This window comes from Eumetopias jubatus, unplaced genomic scaffold (genome assembly GCF_037043125.1).
Source record: "Eumetopias jubatus isolate StellerSeaLion01/CBP00866 unplaced genomic scaffold, mEumJub1_p1.0 scaffold_30, whole genome shotgun sequence".
Classification (NCBI taxonomy): Eukaryota; Metazoa; Chordata; class Mammalia; order Carnivora; family Otariidae; genus Eumetopias; species Eumetopias jubatus.
The window spans coordinates 1,269,511-1,286,817 of record NW_028274836.1 but is presented as its reverse complement, the minus strand read 5'-3'; the positions used below and the strand labels follow the sequence as shown (position 1 = coordinate 1,286,817).

The 17,307-nt window shown below is 61.3% G+C and overlaps 1 protein-coding gene across 1 annotated transcript in view; it reads left to right on the top strand.

Annotated features, from left to right (window-relative positions):
- Positions 1–17,307, top strand: part of OBSCN (obscurin, cytoskeletal calmodulin and titin-interacting RhoGEF) — a 127,034-nt gene that overhangs the window by 95,754 nt on the left and 13,973 nt on the right. Inside the window, exons 68-83 of the mRNA XM_088020475.1 lie at positions 33–100; positions 721–840; positions 961–1,100; positions 1,873–2,073; positions 2,166–2,248; positions 2,418–2,591; positions 2,877–3,033; positions 3,333–3,449; positions 3,528–3,692; positions 3,778–3,936; positions 4,027–4,204; positions 4,589–4,702; positions 7,093–7,260; positions 7,453–7,555; positions 7,809–7,938; positions 9,193–9,301. Coding sequence (XP_087876601.1) covers positions 33–100; positions 721–840; positions 961–1,100; positions 1,873–2,073; positions 2,166–2,248; positions 2,418–2,591; positions 2,877–3,033; positions 3,333–3,449; positions 3,528–3,692; positions 3,778–3,936; positions 4,027–4,204; positions 4,589–4,702; positions 7,093–7,260; positions 7,453–7,555; positions 7,809–7,938; positions 9,193–9,301 — 2,186 coding nt within the window. The remainder of the gene's footprint in view (positions 1–32; positions 101–720; positions 841–960; positions 1,101–1,872; positions 2,074–2,165; positions 2,249–2,417; positions 2,592–2,876; positions 3,034–3,332; positions 3,450–3,527; positions 3,693–3,777; positions 3,937–4,026; positions 4,205–4,588; positions 4,703–7,092; positions 7,261–7,452; positions 7,556–7,808; positions 7,939–9,192; positions 9,302–17,307) is intronic.

Genomic DNA, 17,307 nt, shown 5'->3' with positions numbered 1-17,307 from the left:
AGGCACTCTCTCAGGACACCGCTCCCCTTTAGGACCCAAGCTGTGTCTGCGCAGATGTCGGAGCCTGTGGGGTTCGCTGATCTTGCGGGGCAGAGGAAAGGTACGGGCTGGGTGGGAGCATGACCTTGCAGGGAGGGGGCCGACAAGCCCTGGTGCAGGGTTGAGGCATGGAGGGGGCTGCCCCAGGCTGTGTGGCCCCAGAAATGGCTCCTTGTCCTCCCCTGGGCCTGGTTCTGAGCCTTGTGGATCTGGGGGCCCCGCCGGCCCTTGGCTCAGAGCTCAGGTCCAGCAGGCTGCGGATGCCCGGCCCGGAGGCAGGTGGCCCCTGGGGGCTGGGTGAGGGCAGTGTCGGGGGTAGGGGCTGGGCATGCCACCATGGAGAGCTCCTCCGTCCTGGATTCTCCCCCGTCCCCAGCGAGGTCTGCCACCTACACAGGGCCTCCCCGCACCCTGGGGTATTTGTAAGTTCAGAAGGCGAGAAGGGGGGTGCCGTGTGCTCCGCCTGCTGGTTGCCCCCCTTTGGGGTCAGTTCTCGGCTGACCCCTGCTCACCAGGCAGCCCTCATGAGCTCCTAACCTGACCCTGCAAAGCTTCCCACAGTGATGGTGTCAGGTCCGTGCCTCCCTTGACACCGCGGACCCCCAAGCCCGGGACGGGGCCTGGAGGCGGTGCCTGGGCATGTCTGTGGGGCACGTGACCAGCTGAGGTTCTGGCCCCCAGCAGAGCCCACGGTGGTGGAGGCCCGTGGCCACCTGTCGCTGGCCGAGGTGGGCACAGAGGAGTTCCTGCAGAAGCTCACGTCCCAGATCACCGAGATCGTGTCGGCCAAGATCACACAGGGTGAGGGCTCTGTGGCCGCGGCGCAAGGGCGGGCGCTCTTTTGTCCACACCCTGGGCCCCCATGGGAAGGAGACAGGGGCGCAGGCCCTTCCTGGGTATCATGTGTCCTGTGTCCCCCAGCCAAGCTGCAGGTGCCTGGAGGTGACAGCGATGAGGAATCCAGGACGCCATCTGCATCCCCCTGGCACGGCCGTTCCCGTCCCTCCTCCAGCGTCCAGGAGTCGTCCTCGGAGTCGGAGGATGGGGACTCCCGAGGCGAGGTGCTCTGCCTGGCAGGGGCGGGTGGGGCACTGGTGGGGGGCCGCACATCTCGGTGGCCGGTCTCACTGCCACCCCCGGTGGGATTTCCATGAGCAGAGATGGCTGATCCTGTTCTGGAACTGTATGGAATCTCAGGATGGCTTCTCCCCCCAGCTTAATGCACCCTGTAGTCTCTGGAGGCCTGGCTGGCTCCCGTCCAGGTCCCCCGCCCCTCTGGGGCCTTTGGGGGCTGTTGGGGCCTCCATGGGTCAGGCTGGCCCCCCATCCGGGTCCCCCGCCCCTCTGGGGCCTTTGGGGGCTGTGGGGGCCTCCATGGGTCAGGCTGGCCCCCCATCCGGGTCCCCCGCCCCTCTGGGGTCTTTGGGGGCTGTTGGGGCTTTGGGAGGCCTGGCTGGCTCCTGTCTGGGTCTCCCACCCCTCTGGGGTCTTTGGGGACTGTTGGGGCTTTGGGAGGTCAGTCTGGTCCCCCGTCTGGGTTCCCCACGCCTCTGAGGTCTTTGGGGACTCTTGGGGCTTTGGGAGGCCTCGCTGGCCCCCCATCTGGGTCCCCTGCCTCTCTGAGGTCTTTGGGGGCTGTTGGGCTTTGGGAGGTCAGGCTGGCCCCTGTCCAGGTCCCACACCCCTCTGGGGTCTTTGGGGGCTGTTGGGCTTTGGGAGGTCAGGCTGGCCCCTGTCCAGGTCCCACACCCCTCTGGGGTCTTTGGGGGTGTTGGGGCCTCCGTGGGTCAGGCTGGCCCCCCGCCCTGGTCTGAGTCAGCATCATTCCCCCAGATCTTTGATATCTACGTGGTCACAGCTGACTACCTGCCCCTGGGGGCCGAGCAGGACGCCATCTCGCTGCGGGAGGGCCAGTACGTGGAGGTGTTGGACTCGGCCCACCCACTGCGCTGGCTTGTGCGCACCAAGCCCACCAAGTCCAGCCCCTCGAGGCAAGGCTGGGTGTCCCCTGCCTACCTGGACAAGCGGCTCAAGGTACTGGACGGCTGGGGTGGGGTCCTGGGGTTGTCGTCCCCTGTGAGGCCAGAGCCGAGGCCACCTGCCCCCCTCCCCCATTTTCTCACCAGCTGTCACCTGAGTGGGGGCCCACGGAGGCGCCCGAGTTCCCGGGGGAGGCCGTGTCTGACGATGAATACAAGACAAGGCTGAGGTGAGGGTCCGGCAGGTGGGGGCGTGAGCGGCTTTGTGCTGGTGGTCACGGGATGGTGGTGGGGGTGCCTCCCTCTACCACTTTACCAGGCTCTTTCTGACAACGGGGGGCGGGCTGTGCGGGGGGCTTCAGTAGCCTTTGGGTCTCTCTTCACCTCATCCGCTCCCAGCTCCATCATCCAGGAGCTGCTGGGCTCCGAGCAGGCCTTTGTGGGCAAGCTGCAGTTCCTTCAGGACCACCACCTTCAGCACCTGGAACGATGCCCCCACGTGCCCACGGCCGTGGCCAGCCAGAAGGCAGTCATCTTCCGCAACGTGCAGGACATCAGTCATTTCCACGGCAGGTGGGCGGGCCCGCGGGTGTGCGCCCATGCATGCCAGCCGCACGCGTGCATGCCCACGTTCACACGCACACTCCTGCACGTGTGGGCACGAGTGGGCACGGCTGCATGAACCTGCACTTCCTTGCATGCAGGCACACAGATGCACATGCCCCCCCCCACACCCGTAGCCCCCGCAGCCCAGCGCACTCAGTTCCCAGTAGCCGTGCAGCCCAGCCCTGGGGGTAGCCTGTTCCGTCCCAGAGCTGAGGCCTCACCCGCCCCTGCCCACCATGTCCTCTACTGCAGCTTCCAGCAGGAGCTGCAGAACTGTGACACAGACGACGATGTGGCCATGTGCTTCATCAAGAATCAGGAGGCCTTTGAGAAGTACCTGGACTTTCTGGTGGGCCGCGTGCAGGCCGAGTCTGCGGTGGTCAGCACGGCTGTGCAGGACTTCTACAAGGTGCCCCCCAGCCCGCGCCCCGCGGCTCACTGAGAAAAGCAGAGCCCCCGGAGCCCCGTGCTCCCCTTCAGATGGTGACACAGCGGGGCAGGGGTGCTGGGGAGGAGGGCGGTGCGCGCGCGTGTGCGTGTGTGTACGCGCGTGTGTGCAGCGGGGCAGGGTGCAGGTGGCGGGGGAGGAGAGCGGTGCGCGCGCGTGTGTGTGTGTGTGAACGCGCACGCACCCCAATGCCCCAGCCCCCCCCTCCCGCTCTCCACCTCTGCTGGCGTGTCCCCAACCCCGCCCCGCGGCTCCCACAGAAATACACGGAGGAGGTGCTGTCCGCAGCGGACCCATCGCAGCCGCCCCCACCACCCCTGCAGCACTTCCTGGAGCGGCCAGTGCAGCGCATCCAGCAGTACCAGGCCCTGCTCAAGGTAGGGGTGCGCGCCAGGCCCCCTCCCCGGCCTCGTCGCTTGGCAGCTGGGAACGCGGCCTGACGCTGTGCCCCCCAGGAGCTGATCCGCAACAAGGCGAGGAACGGGCAGAACTGTGCACTGCTGGAGCAGGCCTACGCGCTCGTGTCGGCCCTGCCGCAGCGCGCCGAGAACCAGCTGCACGTGTCACTCATGGAGAACTACCCAGGCACCCTGCAGGCCCTGGGCGAGCCCATCCGCCAGGTCGGGACGGGGACATGGGCGGGGCGCCTGGGCAGGGCCGCGGGGGGCGGGGGGGTGCTAGGCTGGTGCTGACTGCTCCCTGCAGGGCCACTTCATCGTGTGGGAGGGGGCGCCGGGCGCGCGGATGCCCTGGAAGGGCCACCACCGCCACGTCTTCCTGTTCCGCCACCACCTGGTTGTCTGCAAGACCAGAAGGGATTCCCGCACCGACACCTTCAGTTACGTCTTCCGGAACATGATGAAGGTGCGCGTGCGCCCTGGGAGCCTGGGGCAGGGGGCGGGCGGGCAGAAGCCTGTGTCCAGACAGTCAGCCTGCATTCCCTGCCCCCCACAGCTGAGCAGCATCGACCTGAACGACCAGGTGGAGGGTGACGACCGTGCCTTCGAGATCTGGCACGAGCGGGAGGACTCGGTGCGCAAGTACCTGCTTCAGGCGCGCACGGTCATCACCAAGAACTCGTGGGTGAAGGAGATCTGCAGCATCCAGCAGCGCCTGGCCCTGCCCGTGTGGCGTGAGTGCTCCTGCCCCTGGCAGGCGGGGAGGTCACACTCAGCACCTGAGCCTTTCTGGCCCCCCAAGCCCCAGTCCCAGGACGCACAAAGGATAGGCTCCATCTGGGGCACAGTCAGCTCAGCCTCTCGCGAGCCTGCGCTGGGCTGTAGGGCTGACCCTGACCTGAGTGCAGGGAAGCCTCAGGGTTCACACAGGGGCCCCCCCGGCACAGGACAGGTGCCCAGATTGTGTTAGGGACGGGAAGGGCCACCTGAACGGAAGGTCGAAAGGGGCGGTGTCTGTAACAACCGTACCCTTGGACGCTGGGTCTTCTGAGCGAGGACGTGGGGGCACTGCCGTCCCACCCACCAGGAGCTCAGAGTCTGTGCGTGTGTCTGCGCAGATCCCCCAGATTTCGAAGAGGAGCTTGCAGACTGCACAGCAGAGCTGGGCGAGACCGTGAAGCTGGCCTGCCGTGTGACGGGCACCCCCAAGCCCGTTGTCAGCTGGTACAAAGGTAGGCTGCTGCAGACGGAGGGATGTGGACACTGCACCCGCAAGAGCCTTCCAGAGGGAACTGGGCCTGGTCGGGGGCCCTCGGGGGGCACGAGGGACGGGCATCCTCTCCCAGTGGCTGTTGACTCTGCCTGGCTGGGAGCCCAGCTAGACGAGGTGGTTCAGAGCAGGGGGTGTGCCCCCGTGATTCAAACGCAGTGACCCTGTCCACTCCAGATCTCGTTCCTTGGCTGTCTTGTTGGACAAGTTTGTCCCGAGGGCTAGCACCCCATTCCAGGTACCAGGGACGCAGCGGCAAAGAGGCCCCGCCCAAGGGTGCTGGCCGTGTAGGGGGCTAGACTGATGGCAAACCAGTGGACACACAAAGTGGGGAGGTGGTGTGGCCAGCCAGAGAAATGAGGAGCATGGAGGGTTAGCTGGCAGGCCTCTCTGGCAGATGTGCAGGAGCCCTGGGGGGCCAGCCAGGTGGCCAGGAGAGGGCAGGGTGGACTCTGAGGCCCGCCCTGTGGTAGGGTCTCAGGTTTGGCTCTGGATGTGATGGGAGCCACAAAGTTCGGGGGTCCCCAATTCTGACATCGGTTGCTGTTTGGGGTCCCCTGGACCATCCTTGCTTCTGACACAACTGCCATTTGGGGATCCCCAGGGCCACCCCCCATTCTGATACCAGCTGCTGTTTGGGGGTCCCCAGGACCATCCTCGCTTCTGACTCAACTGCCGTTCAGGGTCCCCAGGGCTGCCCCCAGTTCTGACCCAACTACCGTTTGGGGGTCCCCAGGGCCACCCTCAGTTCTGACAGCAGCTGCTGTTTGGGGGTCCCCTTGGCCACCCCCAGTTCTGACGCCCAGTTTGGGGGTCCCACGACCAGCTGTGGGTTCAGTGAATTGCTAGAAGGACTCACAGAACTCAGCAGAGTGTGCACTCAGGGTCTGGCTTATTGCAGGAGCAGGAAGAGGTGCATGGGGAGGTTTCCAGTTGGGTGTCCAGGCGGGGTCCTGGTGTCCCTCTGCCCTCCCCTCCGGTGGAGTCCTGCGGACCTCATGTCTGTCCCACGTGGACGCGTAGCAGTGCAGTCCAGCCCCCCGGGGACGCTCCTCTGAGCCTTGTGTCTGGGGCACCCGTTGGGGGGTCGCTCACGCAGGCACAGCTGACGTCTGTTACAGACTCTGCAGAGCTCAAGCCGTTGCCACGTGGCCCTAAACCCCAAACCTAAATCACCACAGATGGGGTCCAAGGCCCCCAGGTAAACCAAGACACTCTTACTGGGGGTCACTTGGGCTGGCCTGGGCTGGCAGGTCGGTTTCCAGGGCTCCAGTGCAGCCCGAATACCCGAATCCAGCCCTGGTCTTGAAGGAGCCATCCCAGGGTGGTCAGGCCCTGGGGGCATTTGTGTGTCCCTGCTGGTTAAGGACAGGGCTGCTGAGGACACCTGGGGGCGTTGCCGGGCCTTCCCTGGGTCCCACGGTCAGAGGCACAGGCCGGAGCCGGTGGACACAGCAGCTGGTGTCCAGTGGCAGTTTGGGCGAGCCCCCTCCTCTGCCCTGGGGTCTTCTTCTGGAAGGAGGCCCCCCTGCGCCCACGTCCTGGGGTCTGGGAGGTCCCTCCTGGCTGCTCCCGCCCACCCCCTGCACAGAACCTGAGAGTGCGCCTGCCCATCCCACGATCCCCTCATGGCCAGAGCTGTGCCTGGGACGGCCAATCCAGGGCAGTTCAGAGAGTTGCCTGGAAGCAAGAACAAGCCCCCGGGACCACCCTGCTTCTGGCCAGGCTGCCCCCAGGAAGGCGAGCCGGCCGGGCCGTGTCTGTATCCGAGGGGAAAGGAGGACACACCTCACCCTGGAGCGGTCGGGTGGGGAGTCCTCTGCCCCTTCAATGCTGTCAGCGCCCTGGAGGGGAACACTTGTGTCTGCGGACAGCTGTGTGTCCGGTGACCAAACTGCCCTCCTGAGGGGTGGAGGGGAGGAAGTGTGAGGGCCGGCAGATGCTGACACATGGCGTCACAGTACAGGCAAGAGCCGCTGTGCCCCAAAGCGGCGTCATGGTGGGAGAGCCCACAGGGAGCCCCCCGAAGACTGCAATCTGCCAGGATGAGGAGCACGCCCCGTGCGATGGGGCCCCACCATGGACTCAGAGCATCATCCCTCTGGGCATGGTCTCAGGCGGCATGCCGTGCAGGAACCCTGCTATGAGCCTACTTTCCGAGGCCACACGGTGGGCCCAGAGGTCTGGGGAAAGGGACAGGACCCGGTCAGTATGACCAGCCGGGCTCCCCACCAGGGGTCTGTGCTCCAGGGGTGGCCCCCCATCACTGCCCCCAGACTGCGACCCCCCAGGCAGCCCAGCCTCCTGTCCCTGGCAGGGCGCCCTCCGTGACAGCGCTGCCTTCCTTTGCAGATGGGAAGCCAGTGGAGGTGGATCCCCACCACATCCTCATTGAAGACCCCGATGGCTCGTGTGCCCTCATCCTGGACAACCTGACTGGCGTGGACTCCGGCCAGTACATGTGCTTTGCGGCCAGTGCCGCCGGCAATGCCAGCACGCTGGGCAAGATCCTGGTGCAAGGTGAGCCCACCCTGGGAGGGAGGCTGGAGTAGGAAGCATCCGGACTCCACTCCACCTCAGTGGCCCCACTGGGGGGCACAGGTCTGCGGGTGGACTGCCGGTGACGTCTGGGGCACTCATGAGTGGGGGTAGGCTCCTGCTCCATCATGGTGTCTGTGTCTCTTTCCCTTACCCTGCTCTGTGGCCCCACAGTACCCCCACGATTTGTGAAAAAGGTCCGGGCAGTTCCTTTTGTGGAGGGAGAGGATGCGCAAGTCACCTGCACCATTGAAGGTGCCCCACACCCTCAGATCAGGTGGGCTGGGCAGCTTGCACCCGGGGCACGGGAGGGGAGGTAGGCGGCAAGCTGGCTGCCTGAGGGGTGGGCTAATCCTCATGCTAAACATGGCTCCCGCTGCGGGGAAGGCAACACCCGCTGGAGGTTGGGTGGGTGGTGTCAGGAGCACGTGGGTTCTGGATGGAAGTCTGATCCTGCAAGGTGGGCAAGAGGAGGGTCTCCAGTGGAGGAACCTGGGGAGGCCCTCCTCACCCCCTGGCGTTGGCTGCAGGTGGTACAAGGATGGGGCCCTGATAACGCCCAGCAGCAAGTACCGAACCCTGAGTGAGCCCCGCAGTGGTCTGATGGTGCTGGAGATCCTGACAGCCAGCAAGGACGACCTGGGCCATTATGAGTGCGAGGTGAGGTGGGCAGGCACAGGGGACCTACCTCGGGGCCCACCATCACCCAGGATCCCTGAACCATGACGAGGGAGGGGACACCTGGCCCACCATCACCCAGTGTCCCCGATGAGGGAGGAACCCCAGGCCAACCATTACCCAGGCTCCCTGATGAAGGAGGGACCCCCAGACCTACCATCACCCAGTGTCCCCAACGAAGGAGGGACCCTAGACCCACCATCACCCACTGTCCCCGATGAGGGAGGAACCCCAGGCCAACCATCACCCAGTGTCCCCGATGAGGGAAGAACCCCAGGCCAACCATCACCCAGTGTCCCCGATGAGGGAGGAACCCCAGGCCAACCATTACCCAGGCTCCCTGATGAAGGAGGGACCCCAGACCTACCATCACCCAGTGTCCCCAATGAAGGAGGGACCCTAGACCTACCATCACCCAGTGTCCCCGATGAGGGAGGGGACCCTAGGCCCACCATAACCCAGTGTCCCCAATGAGGGAAGGACCCCAGACCTACCAATCACCCAGTGTCCCCAATGAGGGAGGGTCCCCAGACCAACCATCACCCAGGCTCCCTGATGAAGGAGGGACCCCAGACCCACCATCACCCAGTGTCCCCAGTGAAGGAGGGACCCCTGGCCCACCATCATCCAGTTTATAGTGAGATTGGGACCTATAATGAGGTTGGGACCCCCAGCCCATCACCCAGTGTCTATGGCAAGAACAGAGACCTGGGCGGGAGCTCTGTGTGGCATCCTCTCTACCAAAGCCACCTGTCCACCTGCAGGGCCAGTGGTGGTCTCTGGAAGGTGTGTGTAGGCTGTGGCTCTTCCTGGCTACCAGCCTCCTCTGTGTGGTTGCTGCTGGTAGCTTGGGTTGGGCTAGGTGGGGCCTGCCTCCCCCAGCAGCTCCTGGGGAGGCACACACACCAGAGTTAGCTCTGGACCCACACTCTCTGATTCTGTTACTACTAGCCACACATGCGATTTGAGTTGAAATCAGTTATTTAACTGTAGGTAAGGATTTGGTTCTGTTTTCGCTGCTCAGGGCCCACATGGCCACCACACTGAACTGTGCAGATAGTGTCCCCACCACCTAGGAAACCCCTGGGTCATGCTGGGTCTGTGTGGGGACCTTTCTTCTGTGGCAGGCTCTGTGGCTCTGGGACACAGCCAGGGAAGGCCCTCCATGTTAGAGATGGCCTCAACGGTCCCAAGGGAGCCACTGGCTCTAAGCGCGCTCTGCCATCCGTCCTACAGTTGGTGAACCGGCTGGGCTCTGCGAGGGGCGGGGCAGAGCTGTGCATGCAGAGCCCTGCTGTGCGGGCCCGGGAACAGCTTCACAGGGAGCAGCTTGCAGCCATGGAAGGTAAATGCTACTGTGGGGCCAGGTTGGGGGGAAACCAGCAGCCTTTCCAGTTAGGGTGTGCTTCCTGGAGGAGGGGCGGTGAGGGCTGAGGAAGGGGTCTGGCTGGGAGAGCTGGAGATGCAGAGGCCATGGCTCAAGGGCTGGTTCCCAGCCCCCTACCGGGGCAGCGTGAGGTGAGCCTTGAGCCCAGAGCTTGGCAAGGCTGGAGGGCAGCCCTGGGGGGTCCTGCGTCCTGCTTACCATCCCTGGGGCAGTAATGAGTATGTAGAGAGGCCAGGCCTGGGCCCAGCAGGCTGCTGGGTAGTGGCCAGCAAGACGTCATAATAGGCAGCAGGAATGTTGTGGAGGACAGCTCTGTGGGAGGCGTGCTGAGTGCAGAGCACCAGCTGCGGGGTCCCAGCTTGGCTCCCAGGGGAGGAAGTGATGTCAGGGGCCTGGTACTTCCACCCTGGGTTGAGCTGTTCATGGAAAAATCAGAATGCTGTGGCTCTACCTCCCTAGCCTGGCCTGGGGAGGTGTCTGGGGTCCTGGGATGGGTCTTACGAAGGGGAGATGTGCACCTGGGTGGGAGGTGAAGGGTGGGCAGCAGGATACCTCATGCCTCCACTCACATCTGAGTCTAGGGTTCCAGCTGTGCACAGCCGAAGAATGGCCAGGATGGGAAAGGAGGAAGCTGGCATCTGTCCTGGGCCTGCTCAGTCAGAGAGCAGCCTTATGGTGCCTGCAGGGCAGGCTGCAGCTCCAGGGACGGCTTCTTCCAGTCTGGGTTGCCCCACCTAGAAGGGGCTACCTTGTCAGTTGATGAGCCTCCTGTCCCTAGAGGCATGCCGGCAGAGGCTGGATCAATACCTGGTGGAGCTGTAGCTCTCACAGTAGGTCGGACTGGAATACATGTCTTCCCAAGTCCTGAGTGTTGGCTTCTGTGACGCCTTGGGCTAATGGATCCAGTCCATCCTGAGGCCCAACGTCCGGGGGCCTCTATCTGTATGGACCCTCCCAGAGTCAGCCTACCTGGCATCTGGAGCTCGACCTCACAGGCTTGATGCCTTCTACAGCCATCACAGAGTGATGGTCCATGTTCCTGCCCCCACCCCCAGAGGGCCCCGTGGTGTCTGCAGGCACCTACACTTCCTGCCATATGGCGTCTTATGTTGGGGAGGTGCTGAGCAAGGACTTCAGCACTCCTTCTCGGGCTGGCGACAAGCGTGTCCTACAGAGGCATTCACTTCATTGTCATGATGGGTCACTTTCTGTCAACGTCTCATGGCTGTGAAGTCTGGAAGAGGGGCAGCCCTCTGATACCAGAAACATGGCACCTCACATCCAAGAAAGCCAGTCCTCACAGACCCAGGAGTTGGAGCCCGCCGCCTCCTGCTTCCTAACCCTATCCTGCCGCTTCATCTTTAACCCGGTGGCTCCACAGCCAGAACAGCGCCAGCCGGCCTTGTGGGGTGGGTGCTGCCCCCTCGCTTTTGGAACTGCACTGGGCCAGGAGCCCTGCTTCGCACGACTGCACTGCTCCGACGGCTGCCAGTATTCACCGGGGCTTAGAGCCCATCAGGTGGCAGGTCAGGTCAGGAACAAAGGCACCAGGAATGTAGCAGCCAAGACATTCCCTGAGCACCACTCCTCAGAGCAGCAGGGCAGGAAGTCCAATCGGGAGGATGAGGGAAGGAGCTCTAGGTTCTCCTACTATTCTGCACGCAGGATGTGGACTGCAGGTGGCAAACAGGCTGGCTCTCTCTGGACCCAACTTAATCCAAACACACAAGGCCTTTTGACTGGATCCCATCCTCTCTCCCAGGGGGCGACCCTCTGGGAGGCAGCTGACAAACACACACATGCACATACATACATATGTGTGTGCACACACATACACAAGTAAATGAGGCTCTCAAGGGCCGTACAGACACAGCTGGTACCTTTAGTTCACATGCACCCAATCCGAGACAAGTTTGAAATACTCTTGGTTATCTAAGGGAAATCCTTTCTCTATATGGCAGCAAAGCCTAAAATCCCATACACTGGAAGCCAGAGTGCTGTGTGCTGCAGGCCTTGCCACCTGATTTTTCTGAGCATCCCACTCAGCTTTGTCCCCAGGATGGCAAGAGGGACTCTTGAGATCTGAGGGTACTGGTGTGTGCTGGACTGCCTGTTGTGCAGCAAGGTGTGGCTGGGAGGGGCATCTCCATGGTAAGCCTGGCCATGCCCAGAAGCTGCAGAGGAAGAGGCCTCAGGATGGGTGAGAACAGGTGCTGCCTGGTCCCAGACAAGTCCTGTCCTGTCTCCGGGACTCAGGCCCTCCATCTGCTGACTCCAAAGAGATGGAAAGCTAGGGCAATCAAGGCAGTTGAGTTTATGGGGAGCTTCTATGGAAAGACCTAGGTTTCCTTGCTCATTTAGAGCTCAGGACCCTGTCCAGGTGTCTCTGGTTGCTCCTGATGGGATTTCCATGGCCTCATGGTACAGAGCTCAGAAATGCCATCTCTAGGAACTCCAGTGTCCCTTTCCCCTGGAGAGATACCTTTAGTCTTTAGGATTTTTAATAAAATAGGCACCAGCCATCCCAGTCCCAGTTTGGCTCACATGGGCCTTTCCTTCCCCCCAACCTCTAGCCTTCAATTTTTGTCTGAGAAGTGGGACCTCAGGTTTGACAAAATCACAGGGCTCCCTGGGCACATGGGCTGAAGAAGGAGCTGGGATTTCTGCATGGGCAGCCTAGACGGGGTCCCTACTCTTGCTGCAGTCCCTGAAAGACCCTCATTTCCTCATATGGGACCCACTGATGTCACACTTGCTCATCCCCCAGCCACTCAGAGCAGGCACTGTCATCTCCGTGTTAAAGATGACAGAATTGAGATTCCAGCGTGACAGGCAGATCAGGCAGGGCTTGGAAACAGTGCTCCGAAGCCGAGCAGGTTACTGTACTGCCATGGCCACTCAAATGGCTCAGCACCTGAGCGCTGGCTGATCTGTAACCCTCGCTATTCCGACTGTTTTCTTTGTAGTCACTGAGCAGGAGACTAAAGTCCCCAAGAAAACCGTCATCATGTAAGTGCAGGCGTGTTCCTAACCTTCCTTCTGACTGCAGTGCCCCCTGCATGCCCGCTAACCCACGTGGACCTTGTCCGTGTGGCCTGTCCACCCGCTTGTTTAACTGCCTGCTCACATGGCCTTTACTCACCATGCAGACTGCCAGCACTTTGCAGATGCCACCAAGGGGACCCACCTTCCCCTGGGGCCTTGGCTACTTTCACACTAAACAGCTCTCTCTTCCAGGGTCTCTATGGCTCCAGTGCCTCCACAGGGTAGACTTACACTGCATACTTCACAGCAGCTCACTCAGGGCTTACGCCCAGAATCATGTCAGTTAATTTGGAGCTGGGACCAAGAGCTGCTTCCCACAGTGGGCTATAGGGAATATTCTACTCCTCAAACCTTAGGATCTAGGGCAGTTTTGTCCGACAGAGCTTTCTGTCATGCTGGAAATACTCTATTTTTATGATGCCCACTACAAGAACAGGCACTAGCCACAAGTGGGTACTGAGTATTTAAAATGTGTCAAGTGCAACCGAAGAACTGAATTCTAGATTTTACTTATTCTCATTAACTTGTATTTAATTAAAATAGTGTAACCCTGATGGGCAGCACAGCTCTAGGGCCCTTAAAGATCTCCAATCCCAACCCTAGCATTAGGGAGATGCGGAAACTCAGGTTCAGGGAAGAGGTTTGCTCAGGATGGTTCATGATTGAAAGCCGGCAGGTAACCCATTTCCCCGGTGCCACGCCCGTTGTCCCCTTTTTATTAGGTGCCTTCAAGGCTAGGGTTGTTGCTGATTAAATAACACAAGAGGTCTGGAGCTGAGTAAGCCCACAGAAGGCAGAGTTGATTTTCACCTGGATGATCCAGTAGGAGGTGTCTGCAGGTGGAGATTGTGTAAAAGTTTGTGGAAGCCAGGAGGCAAGAAAGACTGGTCTAAGACCAGATGACTGGGAAGCTCCTGTTGGTTCCTCATGGGCCTATGACCTCCTAAAGGGGCCTGCAGTTGGCCAAGTTTTGGAGAACGCTATCACCAGACATTTGGTCAGATCCTGGATTAACCCTTCCTCAACTTCCTCCCTCCTCCCCCAAGGCATATTGCTGCCCACAGTACATGGGGCAGTAGTAAGCATTCCTGGAGGCATGCAACTGTGCCAGAGCTATACACAGAATAACTCTACATTTCGTCTACAAAGGAAGCATTTTTATTATTTACATCTTACAGATGACAAAATGGAGAAACAGAGACAGAGTCAGGCTGCCTCATCAGTAAGACTTCAGAGGGGACTCACACCTGGGGCAGCCGGACTAGGGGACTCAAGAGGCATCCTGAAGTCCAGTCTATTCCAGGCTTAGGGAGGTACCAACACACACCCTGTGTTGCTGGAGGAACTCAGCAGGAGGAATTGTGCCAGGCATCTCTCCCAAGGGCACACCACAGAGTAGGGACTCAGGGTACACAGGGAGGAAAAAGGGCTTGGAGAGAGACCCCTGCCACCTGGCAGTCCCACCTGCTGTCCTGGGAGCCTCAGTGCAGGATGCCCACATGCCTTCATGGGGGCAGTAATGAGCTCAACACAGGGAGGCATTTAGGAGGCATGACCCCAGTTTCCACAGGACTGACTGTCCTGCCTTGGCGAACTGAAGAGGCATGAGGCCAGCAGATGGACCTGGCCCAAGCTCCCATGATATGTGGGCAAGCTCCGACCCAGGGACAAGCCTAGTGTTCCCGAGCCTGGACATGAGGCCGGAAGGCAGTCCTGTGATTTTTGATTAGGCCATGCCTCTAAGCCTCAGTTCCCCCATCAGTTGAGTGGGGTGTAGCATTTCCTTTTTACCTGCTGAGGGCTGAGGAGGCAGAGCGTATAATTGCTGTGTACCCCAAGGGGTAGCACACATTTCTGGGCCCATTCCTGGGAGTATATGCTCCTGGGTGGAGCCCTGAGTTGGATAAAAGCTGAGTGAGAGAGAGAGAGAGAGAGCACGAGCCTGCCTTAGTCATAGCAGGCAGGTGATGACAGCATTGAGCTGTCACCACATGCGTGCCTCAGTCCAAGAGAAAATGCAGGTCCCAGGGCCCAGGAGAGTTGTGAGTTCCCCAGGGTCTGTGTGTTACTCAGCACATCCCTGCTCCCTGATACTGCCTGATACTGATTGTACCCACAGCACCCGCCAAGGTCAGGGGCACAGGGTGGCAGAGGGGTCCTGGGGCTGACTGGTGGACTTCTGAATCATGGCCCTGGGCATGTGTGCAGCCTTCTCAGCGTCGTGGTCCACACTTGCAAAAGGAGGTCAGACTCATCCCCCAAGGCTGCTGCAAAGTCCCTGGCCAGTACCTGATGTTCACCCATATGCAACTGGCCTTGTGTTCTGCCTCCTCTTCTCCTTCCTGCCCACTCCCATTTAGGTGGAAGGGGCCCAGGAAGAGGAAGTGCTTGTCTGAAGTCACACAGCCCGTGACAGCCAAGCCATGCTCAGAGCCGGGTATTCTTGCTGGGTTTCACACCCCCAGACGAACAGATCAGGAGCACAAGCAGCAAGATCGGGGCTCTGACAACACCCCTGGACCTAGGATCAGCTGCCAGCCTATCTCCAGCTGAGGACCATTGAGGCTCCTGCCCTCTGAGAGCTCACTGGGGTCATCCCCCATGATACAAAGCACAAAGCACTCATGGGATAGACAAGGAAGGCCACATGGCTGTGTCCCTGCATCCCTGTCCATTAGTTGTGCGAGGAGCATTGGCATCTCCAAAAGAAGGTGGCCATAAATGGAGGAGAGACACAGGTGGAGACATTGTGACCCAGACTCGGTCTGGGGTTTGGAGGTGCACTGTGATGAGGTGTGGGTCTCCCTTGTTGCCTCAACTCTTATTTTGAGATCTGCGCACTGGAGCCTGAGTTGGTCAGATGAGGCTTTGTGCTTTGTTCCATTGGTTCTCTGGCTAGAGGTTCCAGAGGGCAGGCTCAAGCACACATGTAGGAATTTGTTTTGCAGTGTCACCAATTGCTCACTACACTAACCTGATCACTCACGTGGCCCCTGCATGTGCTGATGGCGTGGGCAACGGGCAAGGGTACAGGTCTCTGTGCACATTTCCTCTTGGCCCTCTCCCTGCAGAGAGGAGACCATCACCACCGTGGTGAAGAGCCCTCGTGGCCGGCGCCGGTCCCCCAACAAGTCCCCCTCCCGCTCGCCTTCCCGCCGCACTGCCAGCCCGCCCAGGCCAGGCCAGTTGGCCTCCGAGCTGCTGTACTCACCAGGGGCCAGCCAGCCCTGCAGGCCTGAGGTGGAGCCAGGCTGGAGACCTACTGTACCCACACTGTATGTGACGGAGCCTGAGTCCCACACGCCGGGCCTGCCCCAGGGCACGAGGCCCCAGCCCAAGTGGGTAGAGGTCGAGGAGACCATTGAAGTCAGGGTGAAGAAGACGGGCTCCAGGGGTGCATCCCCTGCCAGAGAGGCTCCTGACAGCTCTGCAGGGCTTCTCTTCACGCTGCCTGGTGGGACCCCCATAGGAGATCCCAATGCAAACAACTCCAACAACAACCTACTGGCCCAGGAGCCGCAGGCCCAGGGCAGGGCACTGGTCAGCACTGGAGAGCCTCTCATCTTCTGCATGGACACAGGGCCAGAGGAGACCTGTGAGCCGTTCCCTCCCCAGGCGGCTGAAGAGGAAACCCCCGTGGAGGAGGTGGAGGAGGTGGAGGGAGGAGGTGCCCTCCTGACGGAGGAGCCCCTGGGCACCAACAGCCTTTGGGGCCGTGACCCCAAGATCCTCACACATGATGGCCGAGTGCTGACGCTGGCTGACCTGGAGGATTACGTGCCCCGGGAGGGGGAGACCTTCGGCTGCCATGGCCCTGTGCCCAGCACTTCTGACGACCCACCCTGCGAGGTCTCTGTGCTCCAGAGAGAGATCAGCGAGCCCACGGTGGGGCAGCCTGTCCTGCTCAATGTGGGGCGTCCTCTGGGCCCTCGAAACCCACCTAGCTTTTTCAGTCGCCGGGAGGCGTCTCCCTTGGGACCTCAGGTCCTCGGCCCCGCGGGAGTCTCCTTCTGTATGCAGGAAGCCCGGGCTGGGGGCGCTGCATCCTGGAAGCCGTCCTTCTGCATCCAGGTCCAGAGGTCTGCAGACAGCGGCCAGAGCAGCTTCAAAACGGAGGTTAACACCCAGACGGTCAGCTTTGGGACGGTGGGCGAGACCGTCACCCTGCACATCTGCCCGGATGGGGACAAGGCCCCTGGCCCCGCCCAGGGCTGAGGCCGTGAGCAGCAGGTGCCTGGCTGCCAGGCCCCGTGGCTTCCTGGAGGAAACCAGCGCTCCATGGACACACGTGTGCTCTGATCCTCTCCCTAACTCTCCAAGAACTCAGGGCTGGAGCCTGCTCGCCCCTCTCTCCCCAGGCTCTTGCTACCTCATGGGGCCTGGTCCAGCTGAAGGCACCGTGCCCAGACCTGGCGTCTCAGAAAGTACAGAAGGCCGGAGGGACTCACAGACTGCAGCTCTGGGCTTGGGGCTCTAGACGCAGGTCAGGGACTCTGCATCTGTCCTGCCGCATTCATGAGGCCAGGCTGCCAGGTGGGCCCTGCCTGCTTCAGGCTGGGGCCCCAGTCTCCCTCTCACTGGGGAGCTCCCCAGCCACATCTTCACTATGAATGTTTCTCTTGGCCTCCGGGAGGCCTGTGCAGGGCCTAGCCCTACAGGAACTCCTGGGCCTCTCTGCAGGGTGCACCAGGGTCTGTGCGTGGGAAGCGGCCCATCAGTGACCCCCAATGATAATAAACCGGTTCCCTGCACTGCCTCTGTTCTGCTCTCCTGCTTCTCTGTCTGGTGGCTCCGGCGTCTTGTGGTGGAGGGCCCTGGGTCGGCACCCGGCATCAGCCTGTGGGTTCTGGCCCGTTCTTGGGGTCCCTGGATGGAGGCGTGACGGCCCACAGGTCTAGCTTGCTCACATGGTCTGTGTG